This window comes from Gorilla gorilla, chromosome 1 (assembly GCF_029281585.2).
Source record: "Gorilla gorilla gorilla isolate KB3781 chromosome 1, NHGRI_mGorGor1-v2.1_pri, whole genome shotgun sequence".
Taxonomy (NCBI): Eukaryota; Metazoa; Chordata; class Mammalia; order Primates; family Hominidae; genus Gorilla; species Gorilla gorilla.
This window is the reverse complement of record NC_073224.2, coordinates 70,237,248-70,260,149: the sequence shown is the minus strand read 5'-3', so window position 1 is coordinate 70,260,149 and position 22,902 is coordinate 70,237,248. Positions and strand designations below refer to the sequence as shown.

At 39.2% G+C, this 22,902-nt stretch overlaps 2 protein-coding genes across 5 annotated transcripts in view; one reads left to right on the top strand and one right to left on the bottom strand.

Annotated features, from left to right (window-relative positions):
• PDC (phosducin) overlaps positions 1-969 on the bottom strand; it is a 57,922-nt gene extending 56,953 nt beyond the window's left edge. The window contains exon 1 of the mRNA XM_031012970.3: positions 892-969. Coding sequence (XP_030868830.2) covers positions 892-957 — 66 coding nt within the window. The 5' untranslated portion in view covers positions 958-969. The remainder of the gene's footprint in view (positions 1-891) is intronic.
• ODR4 (odr-4 GPCR localization factor homolog) overlaps positions 1-22,902 on the top strand; it is a 188,341-nt gene that overhangs the window by 123,857 nt on the left and 41,582 nt on the right. For 3 of the 4 annotated variants that reach the window (XR_010135197.1, XR_010135194.1, XR_010135195.1), the window contains one exon: positions 18,947-20,343. The exons of the other annotated variant lie outside the window; for it this stretch is intronic. The gene's annotated coding sequence lies outside the window, so the exon portion shown is untranslated. Of the gene's footprint in view, positions 1-18,946; positions 20,344-22,902 lie in introns of those variants that run through there. 4 annotated transcript variants of the gene reach the window in all.

Sequence of the window (22,902 nt, the reverse complement as noted above, 5' to 3'; positions counted from 1 at the left end):
ATCCTAAAGTGGAAAATATATGTGGGAATAGATTTTATGGACGCTTGGCCAAGGAGAGTGCAGCATGATTTTAGTTTTACTGAATTTGTCAATGTGGTTAATGTACCAGAGATTCTGTATAAAATAGACTAGCTAAGTTGATTGTAACAGTTATTTTTGTCTTAGTTAACACACACACACAAATTGAAACATGCAAGTGCATTCAGGTGTCAAAGAAAGTTGACATGTTAGAATAATAGAAATGTTTAACTTTAGAAATTATAGACATAGTCAAATCTAAAGGGTCTAGAGGATAGCCTATTCAGCAAACACCTGAAATACATATTGAAGAAAACACAAGTATCTTTAAAACAACTGTTTGAATACATCTGTTTAAAATATTGTTCTCTCTAGTCCAGAAATTCTGTTATGAAATACTTAATTTACAGTGAGCAGTACCATGGGAGTGGGACAGAGCAGGCAAGACCTTCACATCACAGGCAGTGGTTTGGCATGATCATCAGACTGGCCTGCCTGGAAAAACTATCTGGCTCCTTCTAATTGATTGTGGATGAGTTCCCTAGGAAAAAATTGGGAGTAGAGCAACCACATAACATAAAAGAAACAAAAACTCCAGGTCTAACAAACAAGCCTTAAGCCATGAAAAGAAAAAAGTCGTGAGCAGATCCCTTAGCCAATTCCTAAAATTACTTGTTTACAGGATCAGATTCCCTTGAATGAAAGGAAGGCCAGACAACCTTGATACTAGATTCTGCTGTAACACTAAGAGAACATCTGGAAGATGTCAAGGTATCCCCACCAAAGGGAAAAACAATTTACAATACTTTGGGCCTTGTACCACTAAGAAAGAGTCCCAATACTTGATATGCCTTGGAATGAGCATATACCCACCTGTGTATCCTGCTTTTGCCATTTGCCAGGTGACTGGAAAGACTTCTGGTTTTGATTGAGGCCCATGGCAAGAGAAGATGCCCTAGCCAAAAAAAGCATAACATGGTACTGAGCTATTAGTAACATATGCTCATGGCTAGAACAGAGCTAAGAGTGAAAGGAGGAAATGAGTGGGTTATAAACAGTGTAAGACAGCATAAACAATTACATGTGCATATAATTTTTTTTTCTGGAAACACTGGCAGAAATCTCCCTATATTAGAAGATTGGAAGCACATGTTCTCTAAATTGGGAGTTCATAAGAATAATGACCTTAATTCCTGAATTTTTTTCTGATGAATGGAGAATTAGAGCCATTTGTCTACTCTGAAATAGAAATGTCCATCAAAAGGAGAGGCTGAATATAGTGGTTTGAACTTTTCAATAGTCCCACAATTCCATGTAACTTTCATACAGGTTTTAGCTCATCATCTTGTCTGTTTCCAGCTAGTAAATTCTGTTACTAAGTGTGAATTTTCAGGTATAAAAATTCCTTTATCTTGGGATATTACGTTCTCAATATAGATCACTAGTGTGGTGCACATAGAAATGCCTTTAGCTTAATGTTTCACAATTCTTAACTGTTCAGTTTAGTTATTGTTTTAGCTATATTTGAGATTTTACTGAGTTTATTTGTATTTTTCTGATGTATCATTGTCAATTTAGGGTTTTTCTAGTTACTTTTTGAGCCATAGGATATACTTTTGGCTCATTAGGCATTCATGTCCATTCTCTTTTTTGGTCACAATGTTTTTTTTTTTTTTTGCATTGAATTATTCCCTTTAACATTTAAAAAAGTTACATGGGTTATCCTGTTATTTAGGGTATGTAAGATATGTAAGTAGCATATATAATTTTTCTTATTAAACATTCATGACGTTTTAATTAAAATAGAAGTAACAAAGATTTTTTGTCTCAATGTATAGCAGTGATATTTTATTCATATTTACAATGAAAAGTAATGTCGATTTTATCAGACTCTATGACAGAAATAGTTCTGGGAAAAAAATGGTAGGATTTCTGAGACATTATTTTAAGGACAGTTAACCTGGACTTTTTGTTTTTGTTTGTTTTGCTTTTAAGAGACAATGATCATGTGTATCGGAGGGAGTAATAGTATGTTGTTGATGTGTGGGTGTTTTATGATCATGCTTCACTTGAATTCTCTTCCCTGTTTCATTCCACTTCTTGGAATTCTTCTATTTACTTATGAGAAGAGTGAGTTTCTAAGAGCTATTTTGAGAAGGGCAATGAATGAGTGTGGAATGAATCAAGGGTAATTGACATGCTTGGCATGTAAGTTTGTAGAGACAAAACTTTCATTCCAGACAAATGACCAGGTTTGCCATATGAAGTGGACAGCAGATAGTATACTGTCATTAGCAAAGGTTTACTTTCAATACATAAGATGCCATGGAAGGCACAAGAGAGAAGGATTTATATAATTTTAAAAAGGAAAAATATATCTAGATGGACTGTGTAAACAATGACTATAAGCAAAGCACAGGGATTTGAATCCTCAGGATGAAAGGGGGAGGAACAGAAGCCTTCAGTATGAACTGGCTTCACGTCAGAGCATCTAAGACAATCAACGATTTCTCACTGAAGATTAACCTCGTTAGCATTTCTCATGCCATTTTATTCAGAAAAGTTTGTCTACTCAAATTTGACTCACATTGTAAATTCTCTGCCTTTTAACTCACCTAAGCTTCAGTATTTGCAGGGTCTGAGAATGGGGAAAGGGAACTAGGTAGGCAAAACTAGAAACTTTACCCATCAGGTAACCATTCATTCATTCATTCATTCAATATTTATTGAGCATTCCCCTCATTTCCAGTGTTGTGCTCCTTGCTGGACAGCCAGAAGTGAACAAGCCACACTCATCTCTGCCCTCCTGGAAGTTAGAGTCTGGGAGAGAAGACAGACAAATAGTAATTTACAATAATTTAATTATAAGTCAGATTAATGTTCAAAAATACAGATGTTGGGTTGCTTGGAAACAGTGGAATCTATCCTGGAAGTTCAGGGCCATCTGCAGGGAGTAAAATATATATTAGGAGCAGAATGGGGAGTTAGACTTAGGCAGGTAAAGAGTAGAAGGGGAGGGGTAGTCAAGGGCAGTGGAGGGAGGAGGGCCAATGAGTTTTAAGGAGAGGAAACATATGTAAGACATAAGACTAGAAAGCACAATGAGTGTAAAGAAAGAATGAAGATCCATATTACTGTCACATCACATTTGAGGGAACTAGTGGTAGGAGCTGAGTCTGGATAGGAAGGCAAGGTCCAGATCAAGGAGGGCTTTATAAGCCAAGTCAAAGAATTTGCACCTTATTTAAAGGCTGTGAAAGACCATTGAAGGGTACACGTTAGGTAGTGGGGCAGAAGGATACTAGATTGAGGTCAGAAAGAAGGCTCTGGCTACAATATGTAGAACAGGCTTGGAGAACATTTAGACTGACCAAACTTAAATCCACTTGATTTCAAGGCAAAGCTCACCTGGGAAAGGTTGGAATCCCTTGCAGAGCCCTATAAATTTCTCCAAGTTCAGAGTGGCATTATTGAGGGTGAGGATGGGTCATGAGGAACTGGGAGGCAGCAAAACGCAGTGCTTCAAATAGGATCTCCCTATATGTTGTTTGCTTATTTTCTCTTGCTGCTTTCAGGATCCTCCCTTTGTCTTTGACCTTTGTGAGTCTGATTATAATATACCTTCATTTATTCTTATTTGGGTTGATTTTGATTGATTGACCTTCCTGTGCTTAAATATTTATATCTTTCTGTTATTATTATTATGACTATTATTTTTTAGTTAGGAAGTACATTTGGTGAGACCCACAAGAGCAGAAGACTTCAGTGCTTCCCCTTCAGTTGCTCTAGGCCAGCAGTTCTCAATCTTGGATGCACATTAGAATTCCTTCTGAATCTTTATGAAAATATTGATTCCTGTAACTTATTTCTGGACTGATGAATCATAATCATGAAAAACTCATGAAATTTTAATGAAAGAAGGATTAGAAACTACCATGAGACTAGTGAAGAGAGTACACAAGCAAAACAGGAGGAAAGGAAGTAGAAATTCAGTGGCTTTTTCATTGGGGGCACTGAGAAAGGGGAAGAAAGTCTGAAAATATTGGGACTATTACATAGACCTGCAGAAGAAAGAGGCCATTTATCTCAAGTTTAAGTGCCATTGTTACTCTTATTGTCTATCCCTACCAGTATTTCTTATATTATAAACCTGTTTTATATTTTATCAATATGACTCAGTTTTCTTGTGATTAGCATTTGCCTAGTACATCTTCGTCTGTTTACTTTTACAGACTAACGACAATAAAAATTCCTTTACACAACAACTCCCTTCTCCCCTCACATTTTGAGTTTTTGATGTCATGATTTACATTTTATATTGCCAATCTCTTAACAAATCATTGTAGTCATTAGTATTTTTAACAGTTTTATCTTTTGGTCTTCTTAGTAAAAATATTAGTGGTTTACACATCATGATTACAATATCAGTGTAACAATCATGGTAGCATCCTTTTATTTTGATTTGAAGAATTCCCTTTATTGTTTATTTTAGAACAAGTCTGGTAGTAATAAATTCCTTTAGCTTTTTTTGGGAAAGTCCTTATCTCACTTTTATTCCGGATGGATAGTTTTGTTGGCTACAGTATTCTTGGTTTGCAGGGTTTTTTGTTTGTTTGTTTGTTTTCCTTCAGCACTCTGAATATATTGTCCCACCCACTCCTGGCTTTTCAGGTTTTGCTGAATAGTCTGCTGTCAGGTGTATTGGATATCCCTATATGTTAATTTGCTTATTTTTTCTTGCTGCTTTCAGAATCCTCTGTCTTTGATGTGTGAGTTTGATTACAATATACCTTTGGGTATTCTTATTTGGGTATTCTTATTGGGTATCCTGATTGATGACCTTTGACCTTCCTGTACTTAAATATTTATATCTTTTTATAGGTTTGGAAAGTTACTATTATTATTACTATTATTTTTAGACACAGGATTGTGCTCTGTCATCCAGGCTAGAATTCAACAGTGTGATCACAACTCACTGCAGCCTTGAACTCCTGGGCTCAAGTGATCCTTCCATCTCACCCTTTTTCTTTTCTTTTTTTTTGAGACAGGATCTCACTGTGTTGCCCAGGCTGGAGTGCGGTGACAAGATATCAGGTCACTGCAACCTCTGCCTCCTGGGTTCAAGTGATTCCCATGCCTCAACATCCCAAGTAACTGAGATTACAGGTATGAGGCACCATTGGTGGCTACTTTTTGTATTTTTTTATTATAATTATACTTTAAGTTCTGGGGTACATGTGCAGAACGTCCAGGTTTCATACATAGGTATATATGTGCCATGGTGTTTTGCTGCACCCATCAATCCATCATCTACATTAGGTATGTCGCCTAATGCTATCCCTCCCCTAGCCCCCCACCCCCCAACATGCCCCACTGTGTGACGTTCCACTCCCTGTGTCCATGTGTTCTCATTGTTCACCTCCCACTTATGAGTGAGAACATGCAGTGTTTGTTTTTCTGATCCTGTGTTAGTTTGCTGAGAGTGATGGTTTCCAGCTTCATCCATTTTCCTGCAAAGGACATAACTCATCCTTTTTTATGGCTACATAATATTCCATGCCACATTTGCTTTATCCAGCCTATCATTGGTGGGCATTTGGGTTGGTTTCAAGTCTTTGCTATTGTGAACAGTGCCACAATAAACATACACGTGCATGTGTCTTTATAGTAGAATGATTTATAATCCTTTGGGTATATACCCAGTAATGGGATCGCTGGGTCAAATGGTATTTCTAATTCTAGATCTTTGAGGAATTGCCACACTGTCTTCCACAATGGTTGAACTAATTTACACTCCCACCTACAGTGTAAAAACGTTCCTATCTCTCCACATCCTCTCCAGCATCTGTTGTTTCCTGACTTTTTAATGATCGCCATTCTAACTGGCATGAGATGGTATCTCATTGTGGTTTTGATTTGCATTTCTCTAATGACCAGTGATGATGAGCTTTTTTTCATATGTTTGTTGGCTGCATAATTTCTTCTTTTGAGAAGTGTCTATTCATATCCTTTGCCTACTTTTTGATGAGGTTGTTTTTTTTTCTTGTAAATTTGTTTAAGTTCTTTGTAGATTCTGGATATTAGCCCTTTGTCAGATTGATCGATTGCAAAAATGTTCTCCCATTCTGTAGGTTGCCTGTTCACTCTGATGATAGTTTCTTTTGCTGTGCAGAAGCTCTTTAGTTTAATTAGATCCCATTTGTCTATTTTGGTTTTTGTTGCCATTGCTTTTGGTGTTTTAGTCATGAAGTCTTTGCCCATGCCTATGTCCTGAATGGTATTACCTAGGTTTTCTTATAGGGTTTTTATGGTTTTAGGTCTTACATTTAAGTCTTTAATCCATCTTGAATTAATTTTTGTATAAGGTGTAGGAAGGGGTCCAGTTTCAGCTTTCTGCATATGGCTAGCCTGTTTTCCCAACACCATTTATTAAATAGGGAATCCTTTCCTCATTTCTTGTTTTTGTCAGGTTTGCCAAAGACCAGATGGTTGTAGATGTGTGGTTTTATTTGTGAGGCCTCTGTTCTGTTCCATTGGTCTCTCTCTGTTTTGGTACCAGTACCATGCTGTTTTGGTTACTGTAGCCTTGTAGTATACTTTGAAGTCAGGTAGTATGATGCCTCCAGCTTTGTTCTTTTTGCTTAGGATTGTCTTGGCTATGCAGGCTCTTTTTTTGTTCCATATGAAATTTAAAGTAGTTTTTCCTAATTCTGTGAAGAAAGTTAATGGTAGCTTGATGGGGATAGCATTGAATCTATAAATTACTTTGGGCAGTATGACCATTTCACGATATTGATTCTTCCTATCCATGAGCATGGAATGTTCTTCCATTTGTTTGTGTCCTCTCTTATTTCATTGAGCAGTGGTTTGTAGCTCTTCTTGAAGAGGTCCTTCACATCCCTTGAAAGTTGTATTCCTAGGTATTTAATTGTCTTTGTAGCAATTGTGAATGGGAGTTCACTCATGATTTGGCTCTCTGTTTGTCTATTTTTGGTGTATAGGAATGCTTGTGACTTTTGCACATTGATTTTGTATCCTGAGACTGTGCTAAAGTTGCTTATCAGCTTAAGGAGATTTTGGGCTGAGATGATGGGGTTTTCTAAATATACAATCATGTCATCTGCAGAGACAATTTGACTTCCTTTCTTTTTATTTGAATACCCTTTATTTCTTTCTCTTGCCTGACTGCCCTAGCCAGAACTTCCAACACTATATTGAATAGGAGTAGTGAGAGAGGGCATCCTTGTCTTGTGCTGGTTTTCAAAGGGAATGCTTCCAGTTTTTGCCCATTCACTATGATATTGGCTGTGGGTTTCTCATAAATAGCTTTTATTATTTTGAGATATGTCCCATCAGTTTATTGAGAGTTTTTAGCATGAAGGGGTTTATTGAGAGTTCTTAGCATGAAGGGGTGCTGAACTTTATTGAAGGCCTTCTCCGCATCTATCGAGATAATATGTGGTTTTGGTCATTGGTTATGTTTATGTGATGGATTACCTTTACTGATTTGCATATGTTGAACCAGCCTTGCATCTCAGGGATGAAGCTGACTTGATCATGGTGGATAAGCTTTTTGATGTGCTGTTGCATGGGGTTTGCCAGTATTTTATTGAGGATTTTTGCATCATTGTTCATCAGGGATATTGGCCTGAAATTTTTTTCGTGTGTGTGTTTCTGCTAGGTTTTCATATCATGATGATACTGGCCTCATAAAATGAATTATGGGGGATTCCCTCTTTTTCTATTGTTTGGAATAGTTTCAGAAGGAATGGTACCAGCTCCTCTTTGTACCTCTGGTAGAATTCAACTGTGAATCTGTCTGGTCCTGAACTTTCTTTGGTCAGTAGGCTATTAATTAGTGCCTCAATTTCAGAACTTGTTATTGGCCTATTGAGGGATTTGACTTCTTCCTGGTTTAGACTTGAGAGGGTGTATGTGTCCAGGAATTTATCCATTTCTTCTACATTTTCAGGTTTTATTTGCATAGAGGTGTTTATATTATTCTCTGATGGTAGTTTGTATTTCTGTGGGATTAGTGGTGATGTCCCCTTTATCATTTTTTATTGCATCTATTTGATTCTTTTCTCTTTCTTCTTTTTTAGTCTGTCTAGTGGTCTATTTTGTGGATCTTTTCAAAGAACCAGCTCCTGGATTTCTTGATTTTTGAAGGGTTTTTTGTGTCTTCATCTCCTTCAGTTCTGCTCTGATCTTAGTTATTTCTTGTCTTTTGCTAACCTTTGAATTTGTGTGCTCTTGCTTCTCTAGTTCTTTTAATTGTGATGTTAGGGTGTTGACTTTAGATCTTTTTTGCTTTCTCTTGTGGGTATTTAGTGCTAGAAATTTCCCTCTAAACACTGCTTTAGCTGTGTCTCAGAGATTCTGGTATGTCGTGTCTTTGTCTTTATTGGTTTCAAATAACTTACTTATTTCTGCCTTAATTTAGTTATTTACCCAGTAGTCATTCAGGGGCAGGTTGTTCAGTTTCCATGTAATTGTGCAGTTTTGAGAGAGTTTCTTAATCTTGAGTCCTAATTTGATTGCACTGTGGTCTGAGAGACTGTTTGTTATGATTTCTGTTCTTTTGCATTTGCTGAGGAGTTTTTTACTTCCAATTATGTGGTCAATTTTAGAAGTAGTGTGATGTGGTGCTGAGAAGAATGTATATTATATTGATTTTGGGCAGAGGGTTCTGTCGATGTCTCTTAGCTTGGTCCAGAGCTGGGCTCAAGTCCTGAATAGCCTTGTTTATATTCTGTCTCATTGATTGTCTAATATGGACAGTGGGGTGTTAATATCTCCCACTATTATCGTGTGGGAGTTTAAGTCTCTTTGTAAGTCTCTAAGAACTTGCTTTATGAATCTGGGTTCTCCTGTATTGGGTGAATATATAATTAGGATAGTTAGCTCTTCTTGTTGCATTGATCCCTTTACCATTATGTAATGCCCTTCTTTGTCTCTTTTGATCTGTGTTGGTTTAATGTCTTTTTTATCATAGACTAGGATTGCAACCCCTGCTTTTTTTTTTTTTTTTTTTTTTTTTTGCTTTCCATTTGCTTGGTAAATATTCCTCCATCCCTTTATTTTGAGCCTATGTGTGTTTCTGCATGTGAGATGGGTCTCCTGAATACAGCACACTGATGGGACTTGGCTCTTTATCCAATTTGCCAGTCTGTGTCTTTCTTTTTTTTTTTTTTTTTTTTTTTTTTTTTTTTTTTTTTTTTTTGAGACGGAGTCTCGCTCTGTCGCCCAGGCTGGAGTGCAGTGGTGCAATCTCGGCTCACTGCAAGCTCCGCCTCCCGGGTTCACGCCATTCTCCTGCCTCAGCCTCCCGAGTAGCTGGGACTACAGGCGCCCGCCACTGCGCCCGGCTAATTTTTTGTATTTTTAGTAGAGATGGGGTTTCACCGTGGTCTCGATCTCCTGACCTCGTGATCCGCCCACCTCGGCCTCCCAAAGTGCTGGGATTACAGGCGTGAGCCACCGCGCCCGGCCCAGTCTGTGTCTTTTAATTGGGGCATTTAGCCCATTTATATTTAAGGTTAATATTGTTATGTGTGAATTTGATCCTGTCTTTATGATGCTAGCTGGTTATTTTGTCTGTTAGTTGATGCAGTTTCTCCATAGTGTCTATGGTCTTTACAGTTTGGTATGTTTTTGCAGTTGCTGGTACCAGTTGTTCCTTTCAATATTTTGTGCTTCCTTCAGGAGCTCTTGTAAGGAGCTCTTGTAAGGCAGGCTTGGTGGTGACAAAATCTCTCAGCATTTGCTTGTCTGTAAAGGATTTTATTTCTCCTTCACTTAGGAAGCTTAGTTTGTCTGGATATGAAATTCTGGGTTGAAAATTCTTTTCTTTCAGAATGTTGAATATTGGCACCACTCTCTTCTGTCTTATAGGGTTTCTTCAGCGAGATCCATTGTTAGTCTGATGGGTTTCCCTTTGTGGGTAACCTGAACTTTCTCTCTGGCTGCCCTTAACATTTTTTCCTTCATTTCAACCTTGGTGAATCTGATGATTATGTGTCTTGGGGTTGCTCTTCTCGAGGAGTATCTTTGTGGTGTTCTCTATTTCCTGAATTTGAGTATTGGTCTGTCTTGCTAGGTCAGAGAAGTTCTCCTGGAAAATATCCTGAAGAGTGTTTTCCAACTTGGTTCTATTCTCCCCGTCACTTTCAGGTGCACCAATCAAATGTAGGTTTGGTCTTTTCACATAGTCCCATATCTCTTGGAGGCTTCGTTTGTTCCTTTTCATTCATTTTTCTCCAATCTCTCTTCATATTTTATTTCATTAAGTTGATCTTCAATCTCTGATATCCTTTATTCCACTTGATTGATTTGCTATTAATACTTCCGTATGATTCATGAAGTTCCTGTGCTGTATTTTTCAGTTCCATCAGGTCATTTTTATTCTTCTCTAAACTGGTTATTCTAGTTAGCAATTTGTCTACCTGTTATTCAAGGTTCTTAGCTTCCTTGAATTGGTTTAGAACATGCACCTTTAGCTTGGAGGAGTTTGCGTTTACTCACCTTCTGAAGCCTACTTCTGCCAGTTCATCAAGCTCATTCTCCATCTAGTTTTGCTCCTTTGCTGGCGAGGAGTTGTGATCCTTTGGAGGAGAAGAGGCATTCTGGTTTTTGGAATTTTCAGCCTTTTTGCACTGATTTCTCCCCATCATCATGGATTTATATACCTTTGGGCTTTGATATTGGTGACCTTCAGATATGGTTTCTGAGTGGATGTCCTTTTTATTGATGTTAATGTTGATGCTATTCCTTTCTGTTTGTTAGTTTTCCTTCTATCAGTCAGGCCCCTGTGTTGTAGGTCTGCTGGAGTTTCCTCGAGGTCCACTCCAGGCCCTGTTTGCCTGGGTATCACCAATGGAGGCTCCAGAACAGCAAAGATTGCTGCCTGTTCCTTCCTCTGGAAGCTTTATCCCAGAGGGGCACCCACCAGATGCCAGCCAGAGCTCTCCTATATGAGGTGTCTGTTGACCCCTGCTGGGAGATGTCTCCCAGTCAGGAGACAAGGTGGTCAGGGACCCACTTGAGGAGGCAGTCTGACCCTTAGCAGAGCTCGAACGCTGTGCTGGGAGATCCACTGCACAGAGCCAGCAGGCAGGAATGCTGAAGTCTGCTGAAGCTCTGCCCACAGCCACCCTTTCCCCCAGGGTGCTGTGTCCCAGGGAGATGGGAATTTTATCTGGAAGCCCCTGACTGGGGCTGCTGCCTTTTTTTCAAAGATGCCCTGTCTAGAGAGGAGGAATCTAGAGAGGCAGTCTGGCTACAGCGGCTTTGCTGAGCTGCAGAGGGCTCCAACCAGTTTTAACTTCCCCATGGGTTTGTTTACACTGTGAGGGGAAAACCACTTACTCAAGCCTCAGTAATGGCGACACCCTTCCCCCAACAAGCTCGAATGTCCCAGGTAGACTTCAGATTCTGGTGCTGCCAGCGAGAATTTCAAGCCAGTAGATCGTTTCTTGCTGGGCTCTGTGGGGCTGAGCTAGACCACTTGGCTCCTTGGCTTCAGCCCCCTTTCCAGGGGAGTGTCACTTCTGTCTTGCTGGCGTTCCAGGCACCACTGGGGTATGAAAATAACTCCTGAAACTAGCTCTGTGTCTGCCCAAATGGCTGCCTGGTTTTGTGCTTGAAACCCAGGGACCTGTTGGCATAGGCACCTGAGGGAATCTCCTGGTCTGCGGTTTGCAAAGACCATGGGAAAAGCATAGTATTTGGGCCTGGGTGCACCATTCCTCATGGCACAATCCCTCATGGCTTCCCTTGGCTAGGGGAGGGTGTTTTTCCCTCAGTGTTTTTGATGCTTATGGATGTGTGACAATGTCTGTACATTGAGGGATTAGGTATTTATTTTAGTCTTCACCATCCAGCTTTGTGCCTGCTTTTTTTTCAGAGGGCCTTCCATGGTTCTAAGCAGACTGATCGTTGTGTTCCCTGAGCCTGTGACCAATGCAGCTGTCTCAGCAAAAGGAAACACTCTTAGCTTGCCACAAGTCTCACAAGGACTCTGTGGTTGATATGGCTTTCCAGCACAGATGGACCGGGGAAGACTCAAGGAATGTACTGGGCCTGTAAGGGAATACTGTTCATGGACCTGAGTCTCAGAAACTATACCAATGGCCCAGCAGGCATGCCTCTCAGCAGGCCTCTGCACTGGCAGGATGGGTCTCAGGCTGTAGCTAGAGGGGCTGGAGTTGAGATTGGCCCCTTCAGGATCTGCTGTGGGGAGGAGCCTGGTTGGCCTGTCTTACTGGCTTAGATGAGTGTGCATCACCCAGCAGATACCTGCACAAGCAGGGTGGTTTCTTGACTGCAATAGGAAGAGCTGGAGCTGAGACTGGGCCCTTTGGGATCTATTGTGGAATGGAGGCTGCCTTGTCTATCACATTGTCTTAGACAAGTCTGTGCCTCTCAGCAGGGCCCTGCACAGACAGGATAGTTGCCAGACTGCAGTAAGAGGGGCTGTAACTGAGGCTGGGCCCTCTTCAGATTTGTTGTGAGATGGAGGCTGGAGAGCTCAGTCTCCTCGGCTCAGACGGGCACACACATCTCCCAGGAGGACCCTGACGAGGCCAGATAGTTCCTCAACTGCAGCAAGACAGGCTAGAGCTGAGAATGGGCCACTTCAGGATCAGCTGTGGGCTGGAGGTTGGTGATGTTCTCAGGCTCCCTCTGCGTCCTTGTGTGAGCAGCTCTGAGCTGGGATCTCATCTTAGTGGGATTAGAGCAGAGCCATGAGCTAACTTTCAGGTTCACTGCTGAGACCTCTGTCAGAGGGCAGACAAGCCTTTACGTTAAGGCACCAGTGTGCAAGATTCGTTCTGGACTCCTTAACAGATTGGTTTTGGTTCCAGGCTTAAGGCCAAATGGGGCTGTAGCTAAGCTCCTTAAAGGACTGGGCCAATTCCAGGCTTGAACTTTGGAGCAAGATTGCCAGATTAGCTACCTGGGTGTTGGTGTGCATTCTCTAAACCACCCTCCTAAGGCTTGGGCTCCACCAGGGTTTCATAGGCTCTTACTCAAAGCCTAAGATTCCTGCAGAGACACTTTTGACCATAGATTGGTGCAGAATTCTTGTTGTTGTTGGGGGCTGTAAGTGGGTTACCTTCTATTTTGCTGTCTTGCTATTCAAACTTTTTTTTTTTTTTTTTTTTCAGACAGCGTCCCACTCTGTCACCCAGGCTGGAGTTCAGTGGTGTGATCTTGTCTCACTGAAACCTCCGCCTCCCAGGTTCAAGAAATTCTCCTACCTCAGCCTCCCGAGTGGCTGAGATTACAGGTGCCCACCACCATGCCCAGCTAATTTTTGTATTTTTAGTAGAAATGGGGTTTTACCATGTTGGCTAGGCTGGTCGCTATTCAAACATTTTTTTTAAAGACAGCATCTTGAAAATAAAAAGGTCTCACCTCCCAGAGTAAGTGAGATATACTTTAATTGGTATTCAGAACCTATCAAAGAAAAAATCATGAACACATTCTCTCCAAGACACTGTTTAAATTGGTAAAGGAAAACAAAGATTTAAAATTAAAATCTTCAGAAGAAAGTCCACCTTCAACATCCTTCTTATGGCCCTCTTTGGCAGGACTCCTGTTTGCAGACTCAAAAATTTCTCCCCTCTCTCCTCTACAGCTACCTAAGCAGCTGAACCTAAACTTGTTCTACAAACCCCTAAATTGACAATCCCCCACAGTGGCCTTTCCTACTCCTGCTCTAATTCTCGCATATCTTTTTAAATACTGCTCAAACAACAAAGGGAATTTACCAGTGGTAGGTGGTATCTTACACCTTCTAGTTTTATTTCGAGTTGGGCGTGATAGCCAAATAATTTCCCAGGGTGACTGAGGAAACCCTAAGATTTGCTGAGGAATTCACAATGGTGCGCATAACTTATGTCCCTGGATTTTCTGATTTATACTGGCTAATAGCTTTGTTTGTAGGGCTACAATGAGCAAGCTATTGGGCAAAAATGGCAAGATGAAAAAATCCTTCTGATGATTTAAATTTAAATCTTCCCCAAGATACAAAAAAAAACTTAAAAATTTGCTGACAAAATAATTAAAGCTATTCCCACAGCTTTACTAAAGCCAGTGGTTTAGAATATAATTCAGGGTGGCACTCAGAGAGAAGGCAAATGAGCTCATGATTATTATAATAGACTAGAGGTATATTCAAAGAAAATTCTTGTCTCACAAAAAAGAGTGATGCCACTAAAGTAAGCTCCATGTTTGTCAATAGTGTTGATGAAGATTTAGCCATATTGGCTAAAAGAGCATAGCTAAATTGAGAAACCAAAAATACTTGGTAAGTTTGGCTAATCAATTATCTCAAACCTTAAATAGGGCCCATCAATCAAAAGCTAAATGGATAATGAATTTATAGCTGCAATAATTAACCAGTAATACAGGCTCTCAGAATTCTTCTAAAGGAGTCTAAAACTATTGCAAAAAGCCTGGACATTAGGTTAAAGATTGCAAAATATTAAAAGCCAAACTGACATCTAAAATTACTTCCAAACCCTTAGATTCCCCATTAAAAGACCAAGAAGATTAGGAATGACAGGGATCCAAAAAAAAAAAAAAAAAAAAAAAGTCTTTCCATGTAATACCTTTGAGCTCTGAAGGCTAAGTATCACCACTAGCAAATAATAAGAAAGTTTTCATGCTTATTGACACTAGAGCAACCCTATCAGTCTTAAACCCCACCACAATTAATTGTCTGTTGCCTTGGACTGCAATAACTTCCCATGGCAGAAGTCTCAGATACTACCAGTTAAACACCATTATCTATTCCTTTGCCCATGAAACTTCAAAATTTATGTCTTGATTATTTATTTTTACTAGTACCCCATGCACCAGCATACCTGATGAGTAGGGAACTTCTAATTAAAATAAAAGCTGCTATCCTGTTCTCAAGAGGAGGAACTTAGTCTGTCTTACTCAGAATTCTCAATCTTACCAGAAGAACCAGAAGCTTTCTATAAAATGATTACTACATAACTTTCTAAGTTAGCTACTGGACCCTGTACTTATCTTCAGTCCCAGATGTCCCCTGGGCAACAGATAATGCAGACATTATATTGACTAAATCAGATGAGCCCATAGGTGTCCAGTTAGATCTTAAAAGGCCTTTTCCCTCTCTTTCTCAACATCCTCTTCCACAACATGCCATAGAGGGTATAACCTTTATCATCAAAGGGCATTTAAAATGAGGATTGATTAGACCCTGTACTAATCCCTCCTGTAATACCCCAATTATTCTACTCAGAAAGCCTGGAGCCTGGGCATGGTGGCTGATGCCTGTAATCCCAGCACTTTGGGAGGCTGAGGTGGGTGGATCACTTGAGGTCAGGAATTTGAGACCAGCCTGGCCAACTTAGTGAAACTTCATCTCTATTAAAAATGCAAAAATTAGCCGGGCGTGGTGATGCACACCTATAATCCTAACTACATGGGAGGCTGAGGCAGGAGAATCACTTGAACCTAGGAGGCAGATGTTGTAGTGAGCTGAGATTGTGCCACTGCACTCCAGCCTGGGCAGCAGAGTGAGACTCTGTCTCAAAAAAAAAAAAAAAGCCTGGAAATAGAAGGTGGTATTTTGGTATTTTGTCCAAGATCTTACAGCATCAATAATAGAGTAATTCCCCATCACCCTCTTGTGCCAAATCCCCATACGCTTTTCTCTTTCATTCCTCAGGATAGTATTTTCTTTTGTGTTGTGAATCTGTATAGTGCTTTGTTTAGCATGCCAGTATATAAAGACAGATAATTTTTGTTTGTCTTTGCATGGGAAAATCAACAATATACCTGGACTGTAATGCCTCAGGGATATACTGACAGTCCTACATACTTTTCTCAGACCCCCTTAGCAAAGATCTTAGAGATCTATCTTTTAAACATGGGTTTTCTTTGCTAAAATATGTAGATGACCTTTTAGTGTGTTCTCCCTTTTAGTGTGTTCTCCTTTATATTACTAATCTTTTTAGCTGAACATGGACATAAAGTGAGTAAGAAAATACTAGAAATAACACAACCATCATTTAAGTTTCTAGGAGATTTAATATCTGCTAAAGGAAAGTGATTAGACCCAGAAAGAATAAAAGGGGTCCAGCAATTCCGCAAACCTAAAACTTCTCAATTGTTACAAGATTTCTTGGGATTGGTTGGATATTGCTGGTAATGGATACCCGAGTTTTCTGTTTTAGCTAAATCCCTTCATTAAAGGGAAGTCCTGATAAATAAAATCAATAACAGAGATAGAGGAAGTTTTTAAAAATTTTTTAAAAACATCATTCTGCTTTCCCCCTACTTTGGGATATCCTAACTATGATTTAGAATTTAATTAATATGTGTATAAAAAGTAGGGGCAAGCTTTGGGTATTCTAACCTAGAAACATGGCAATAGCCAGAGACCTCTTGACTATTTCTCTGAGAAACTTGATCCAGTTGCTCAGTCCTTTCTATCCTCTCTCTGATACTATCGCTGCCACTTACCTTATGGTCAAGGCAGTATCAGAGAGCATTTTGGATAAGTCTTAAACCTTTATGTTCCACATTTTGTTGAGACTCTCTTAAATTCCCAACATACTCATAATCTATCTACAAGCCCCCTCACACAATGAGTTTACTTTTCTCTCATCACATAATATAAAATTCTTTAAAACCACCAGTCTTAATACTGCTGATGTTTAACCATTGGGATTACAAGCCTTTTAGAATGTGATTGTGCAGCCTATGCCAATCACATAACCTGTATTAGGGTTCTCTAGAGGGACAGAACTAATAGGATAGATTCATATATAATGGGAAGTTTATTAAGGAGTGTTGACTCACATGATCACAAGGTGAGGTCCCATAATAAGCTATCTGCAAGCTAAGGAAAAGGAAGCCAGTCGGAATTCCAAAGCTGAAGTCCTATGTTCGAGGGCAGGAAGCATCCAGCATGGGAGAAAGATGTAGGGTGGGAGACTAAGCCAGCCTAGTCTTTTCACATTATTCTGCCTGCTTTTATTCTGACCACACTGGCAGCTGATTAGATGGTGCCCGCCCAGATTGAGGGTGGGTCTGACTTTCCCAGTCCACTGACTCAAATGTTAATCTCCTTTGGCAACATCCTCTCAGACACACCCAGGAACAATACTTTGCGTCCTTCAATCCAATCAAGTTGACACTCAATATTAACCATCGCATAACCATATCAAGACCTGATTTAAAATAATTACAGTTTAAAAAATGCTGATTTTGGATGGTTTACAAATGGCTTCTGACTCAAAAAACAAGGATGGAGATTTACAAACCAGGTATGCTATAGCCTCAAAAGAACATGAAGTTGAGGGTGGGACTCTTCCTTCATATATGAGTGTTTAGCAAGCTAAATTATAGGCAATAATTTGGGCCTGCACTCTGGCCAGAAAACACACTGTAAAAAAAAAATATATATATATATATATATACACACACATACATATACATATACACACACAGATAGTTGACAGACTTTTGGTGTTGACCATAATTTTGGAATGCTTTGGAAACAGAGAGGTCTCTCTCTCTCTCTCTCACTCTCTCTGTCTCTTATGGTCTTGTCTGAATAGAGAGGTTTTTAACTTCATCCAGACATCACATAAAAAATGGTGCTCTAGTTAATGAATTACTAAATGCCATTCAATTACCTAAGAAAATGGCTATAAATAAGGTACCAGCCCACTGCCCTAAAGATACTAAAGAGGCAAAAGGAAATGCATTAGCTGATCATAGGAGCAGCTATGACTCCTGGTTTTGTTATAAACTAAGTGTAAATGTATGCCCCATGACCTCCCTGGCATCCTCTCTCATTATGCCCCCTGAGGAATCCATGGAAACTATAACAAGACATACACAACAACATGCATTTGTCAGTTAGATTAATAAATGAAAGAACAAGACTACTATTTAAATACACAAAAGGATCTCTGGAAAGGTCTCAATGAAAAAACCTATATTACCTAAAACGTTATCAAAGTGTTTGTTAGAAAAACTCCATGATTTAGCTCACTGGACAGATGATAAAATGTTTGAATAAACAAAACAATATTGGTGGGGAAAATTCTGTTCTGAGGCAGAACAGGTAAGTAACACGTGTATAACCTGTCCAAAGTTTAACCTGGGAAAACCCATAAAAGTTTCAAGGGGAACATTTGACCTACTAGAAGCCCTCTTTGAAGTATTTCCGTTGTATTTTATCCAGTTACCTCCCTTTTGAGATTACAAATATGTTTTGGTTATGGTCTGCATGTATTCAAATTGGGCAGAAGCCTTCTCTTGTCATCAAGCAACTGCCATGGCAGTAGTGAAAGTGTTACTAGAAAAAATAACACCTCTTTGAGGTGTTTCTAAAGAGTTACCCAGAAACCAGCATACACATTTCATGAGACAGAGTCTCCAATTCCAACTATAGGCAAGGCATAACCTATATTTTAGTACTTTCATTGTGCATACAATCTTCAGGATTCATTTAAAGAACTAATGGAATAGTAAAAACCCAATTGGGAAAATATATGTATGATTAAATTGCCTTGCCAAACTGTTTACCATTAGTATTGATGAATCTGAGAGCTATCCCCTTAAAAAAACATCACCTAGCCTCTTATGAGATAGTTATAGGCATACCTATGCCATCACCCTTAGTTCGTTCTGACTCCATCCTTATTAAAGAACCAGTACTTTAGTACTGCAAAGGACTAATCACCCAAGTGAACTGTAACTATCAACTTGTAAATGATGCTTTATGAAAGAGCTTCTAGGAGATGATGACACACTACATCATATCCAGTCAAGAGACTTTGTTTATAAGAAGTACTTTATATCCAAACCTCTGGAAACTTGATGAGATGAAGTTTATCAAGTGTTGTTATCTAATCTTTGTACTTCCAAATTACAGAGAATAAACTCCTGGATCCATATTTCACACCTTAAGAAAGCACTCCAACCCCCAAGGACATCAACTTCAACAGGAAAGCTGACCCTTCAACTTACCAAATCTTCAAAATGACTATATAGTACAACAAGCAGAAAATTTGCTATGGAGGTTGTGTTAACTGTTGACATTTATATGAGATTTTTGCTGCATATTTGTTAGAAAAGTCTAAACAAAATTATAATAAACAATGATTGTGTTATTAATTTTTTAACTGTTATATCAGTTATAAATGCTTGGAATGAAAATGCCTTAAGGAAATTAGTCAATAATGTCACATATGTTACTTTTTCTAATTGGATCTGCCATGATTGCTATAAAACTTTGTCCTTCCACTATGACTCATGAGTAATTTCAATAACAAACTGCTTGGGAATTCCCAATGCCACAGTAGAACTAGTATATGCAAACATTATTTATTATAAGGGTGCACATAAAGGGAAACTAGGACAAAAACCTACCCTGTTTCAATTTGATCTTGTTCTCTTAAGCATGGAAAAAGAATACTTGTTGCTATAACTCAACAACTAAAACTCTTGTTTCTCAGGAGAAAATGCAAAAAGAAAACCAGTTTATTTGTCATTTTTGGTTTTGCAAATGCTAATCAAAGTTGGTCTTTATGCAATGCAATTTTTCCCACTCTTAAAACTGACTGATAACAGCAAATCAGACTGAACCTCAAAATGAGTCCTTCAAAAGTATAAAAGCCTGTGTGCTTATGTTTATATATTTGTCTGTGAATGGGGACCAAATCCTTTTATATGCTGGGGAAGAAAATTCCTTGACTCTTGGTCATTAGCAAGTCAGTGTACTTTGGGTGCTCATGTCACTAAAATAACCTCATTTATCCCTCCAATAACACCTTCTTCTGGCCAGAAGGATTATATTTATCCTGTTTCAAAAGGAAAACTCCTAGAGCACCTGAGGCATAAATATGTCATCTTCTGCCCAATTAGTGTTTTTTTGTTTGTTTGTTTGTTTTGCCTGGAGTAGAACATGGAGAAATATGATCATGATTACTGATTTCTCTCAAATCCTAGGCAACCTAGCTGATATGGTTTATCTCTGTGTCCCCACCCAAATCTCATCTCAAATTGTAATCCCCACATGTTGAGGGAGGGGAGTGATTCGATTATGGGGGCTGTTTCCCCCCTGCTGTTCTTGTGATAGTGAGTGAATTCTCATAAGATCTGATGGTTTTATAAATGGTATTTTTTCCTGTGTGCTCGCTTCTGTCTCCTGCCACCATGTGAAGAAGGTCCTTCCTTCCCCTTCACCTTCCACCATGATTGTAAGTTTCCTGAGGCTTCTCCAGACATATGGAACTGTGAGTCAATTAAACCTTCTTCCTTTATAAATTACACAGTCTTTGGAAGTTCTTTATAGCAGTGTGAAAACGTACTAATACACTAACCTGTTCAACTGTCAAAGTTATTGCCACTCAGTAATAATCTTTAAATTCATTAGCAGCAACTGTATTAAATAACAGAATTACTCTAGATTATCTGTTGGCAGTACAGGGAAATGTTTGTGGGATAGTTAACAACTTATGTTATACTTGGGAAAATGCCTCTGAAGTAGTTGAACTGGAGCTCAATAAAATTAGTTTAGGCAGGTCAGCTAAGACAAGTGCCATCTATTGGTAAGCCATCCTTTGACTTATTTAGTTGTTACCAGAAAGGATACGTTCCTTGACTAGATCCCTGTTACAACTTAGTATCATTATAACATTATTGTTTCTTTTTTAAAACTGTTCACTAAGTTCTTGGAAAACATTATTGTTTCTGATAATTTTGTTGATCTGTAAGTGTTTGTCTCAATGCTTAGAACAAGCACTAATGCTGCCCACTGATTTGATGTTGGCCCAGATTCCTGTAGCCTGTTCTGAACATCCAGAAGGAACTTACAGCACCTAGAATTATAAGCTTGACTGAGTCTATGAAATAGCTTGTAAATTCACTTCCCTGTGAGCCAGGGACCCAGAACAGATAGGCTCACTTCACCCTGGCTTTTGCAGGACAAGATGGAGCTCATACAGCATTGATTTCGTCAGTGTCTAGGGACCTGTGGTGATCACAGATATTCTCTCCTGGGAGAAATATCTTGATCAAATGAGGGAAATGTGAGCTTATCAATGTTCCACACTTGCCATCAGTAATTTCATCTTTGTCTACTGACTTCACATTAATACTGCCGATGAACTTTGAGATCTACAAAGTAACACTTCCTCACAAATATTTGTACTTTCAACAGTACACACTACAAAGAAACCGGTCACTCTCTTTAAGAACTTTATATATATAGCTTTTCTGACAAACTGATGTAATTTCTTCACGTTTAATCAACTAGTGAAATAATCTGACAAACAACATATGTAAACTAAATAAGTTTTTCTCAATGTAAGCCCTCTTTCCTCTTTCAGGTGGTGCAGTCTCTGGCTGCTAACTGGGTTGTAATCCCTGTTCCTGAATAAATGTTTATTTGCCTCTAACCTGTTCATTCTTCCTTTTTAGGGTTAACAAATATTATCAGAATAACCTAGCAAACCATTACCAGGAGTCAGAATTATCATTATTTTAGCCCTCTCCTAAAAAATATACAAAGACTCTACAATACTTTAACTCTAAGAATTATCATTATCTTAGCCCTCTCCTAAAAAAAAAGACAAAGACTTTATGATACTTTAATCCTCCCTAAACATATGTGCTAATTTTGTCCAGAATTTTAATCCTATACTTTTATTCAATTCCATAATTTTGACATTACTTAATATAGTTAGGCTTTGTGTCTCCAGTGAAATCTCATCTTGAATTATAATCCCCATAATCCCCACATGTCAAGGGAGAGACCAGGTGGAGGTGATTGGCTCGTGGTGGTTTCTCAGGATAGTGAGTGAGTTCTCATGAGATCCGATGGTCTTATAAGAAGCTCTTCTCCCTTTGTCATTTTCCCTCCTGCTGCCTTGTGGAAAAAGTGCCTTGCTTCCCCTTCACTTTCCTCCATGATTGTAAGTTTCCTGAGGCCTCCCCAGCCATGCTGAACTGTGAGCCAATTAAACCTCCTTCCATTATAAATTACCCAGTCTTGGCACTTCTTTATAGCAGTGTGAAAAGGGACTAATGCAGTAAATTGGTATTGTAGAGAGTGGGGTACAGCTATAAAGACGCCCAAAAATGTGGAAGCGACTTTGGAACTGGGTAACAGGCAGAGGTTGGAAAAATTTGGAGGGCTCAGAAGAAGACAGGAAAATGCAGGAAAGTTTGGAACTTCCTAGAGACTTGTTGACTGGCTTTGACAAAAATGCTGACAGTGATATGGACAATGAAGTCCAGGCAGAGGTGATCTCAGATAGAGATGCGAAACTTGCTGGGAACTGGAATAAAGGTGACTCTTGCTATGCCTTAGCAAAGAGACTGGCAGCATTTTTGCCCCTGCCCTAGAGATCTGTGGAACTTTGAATTTGAGAGAGATGATTTAGGGTATCTGGAGGAAGAAATTTCTAAACAGCAAAGCATTCAAGAAGTGACTTGGGTGCTCTTAAAAGCATTCAGTTTTATGCATCCACAAAGAGATTGTTTGAAATTGGAACTTATGTTTAAAAGGGAAGCAGAAAATAAAATTTGGAAAATTTGGAAATTTGTAGCCTGACAATGCAGTAGAAAGGAAAAACCCATTTTCTTGGGAGAAATTAAAGCCAGCTGCAGAAATTTGCATAACTAATGAGGAGCCAAATATTAATTGCCAACACAATAGGGAAAATGTCTCCAGGACATGTCAGAGGTCTTCTAAACAGCCCTTCCCATTACAGGCCCAGAGGCCTAGGAAAAATATGGTTTCATGGGCCAGGCCCAGGGCCTTGCTGCTTTGTGCAGTCTTGGGACTTGGTGCCCTGGGTCCCAGCCTTGGCTAAAACAGGCCAC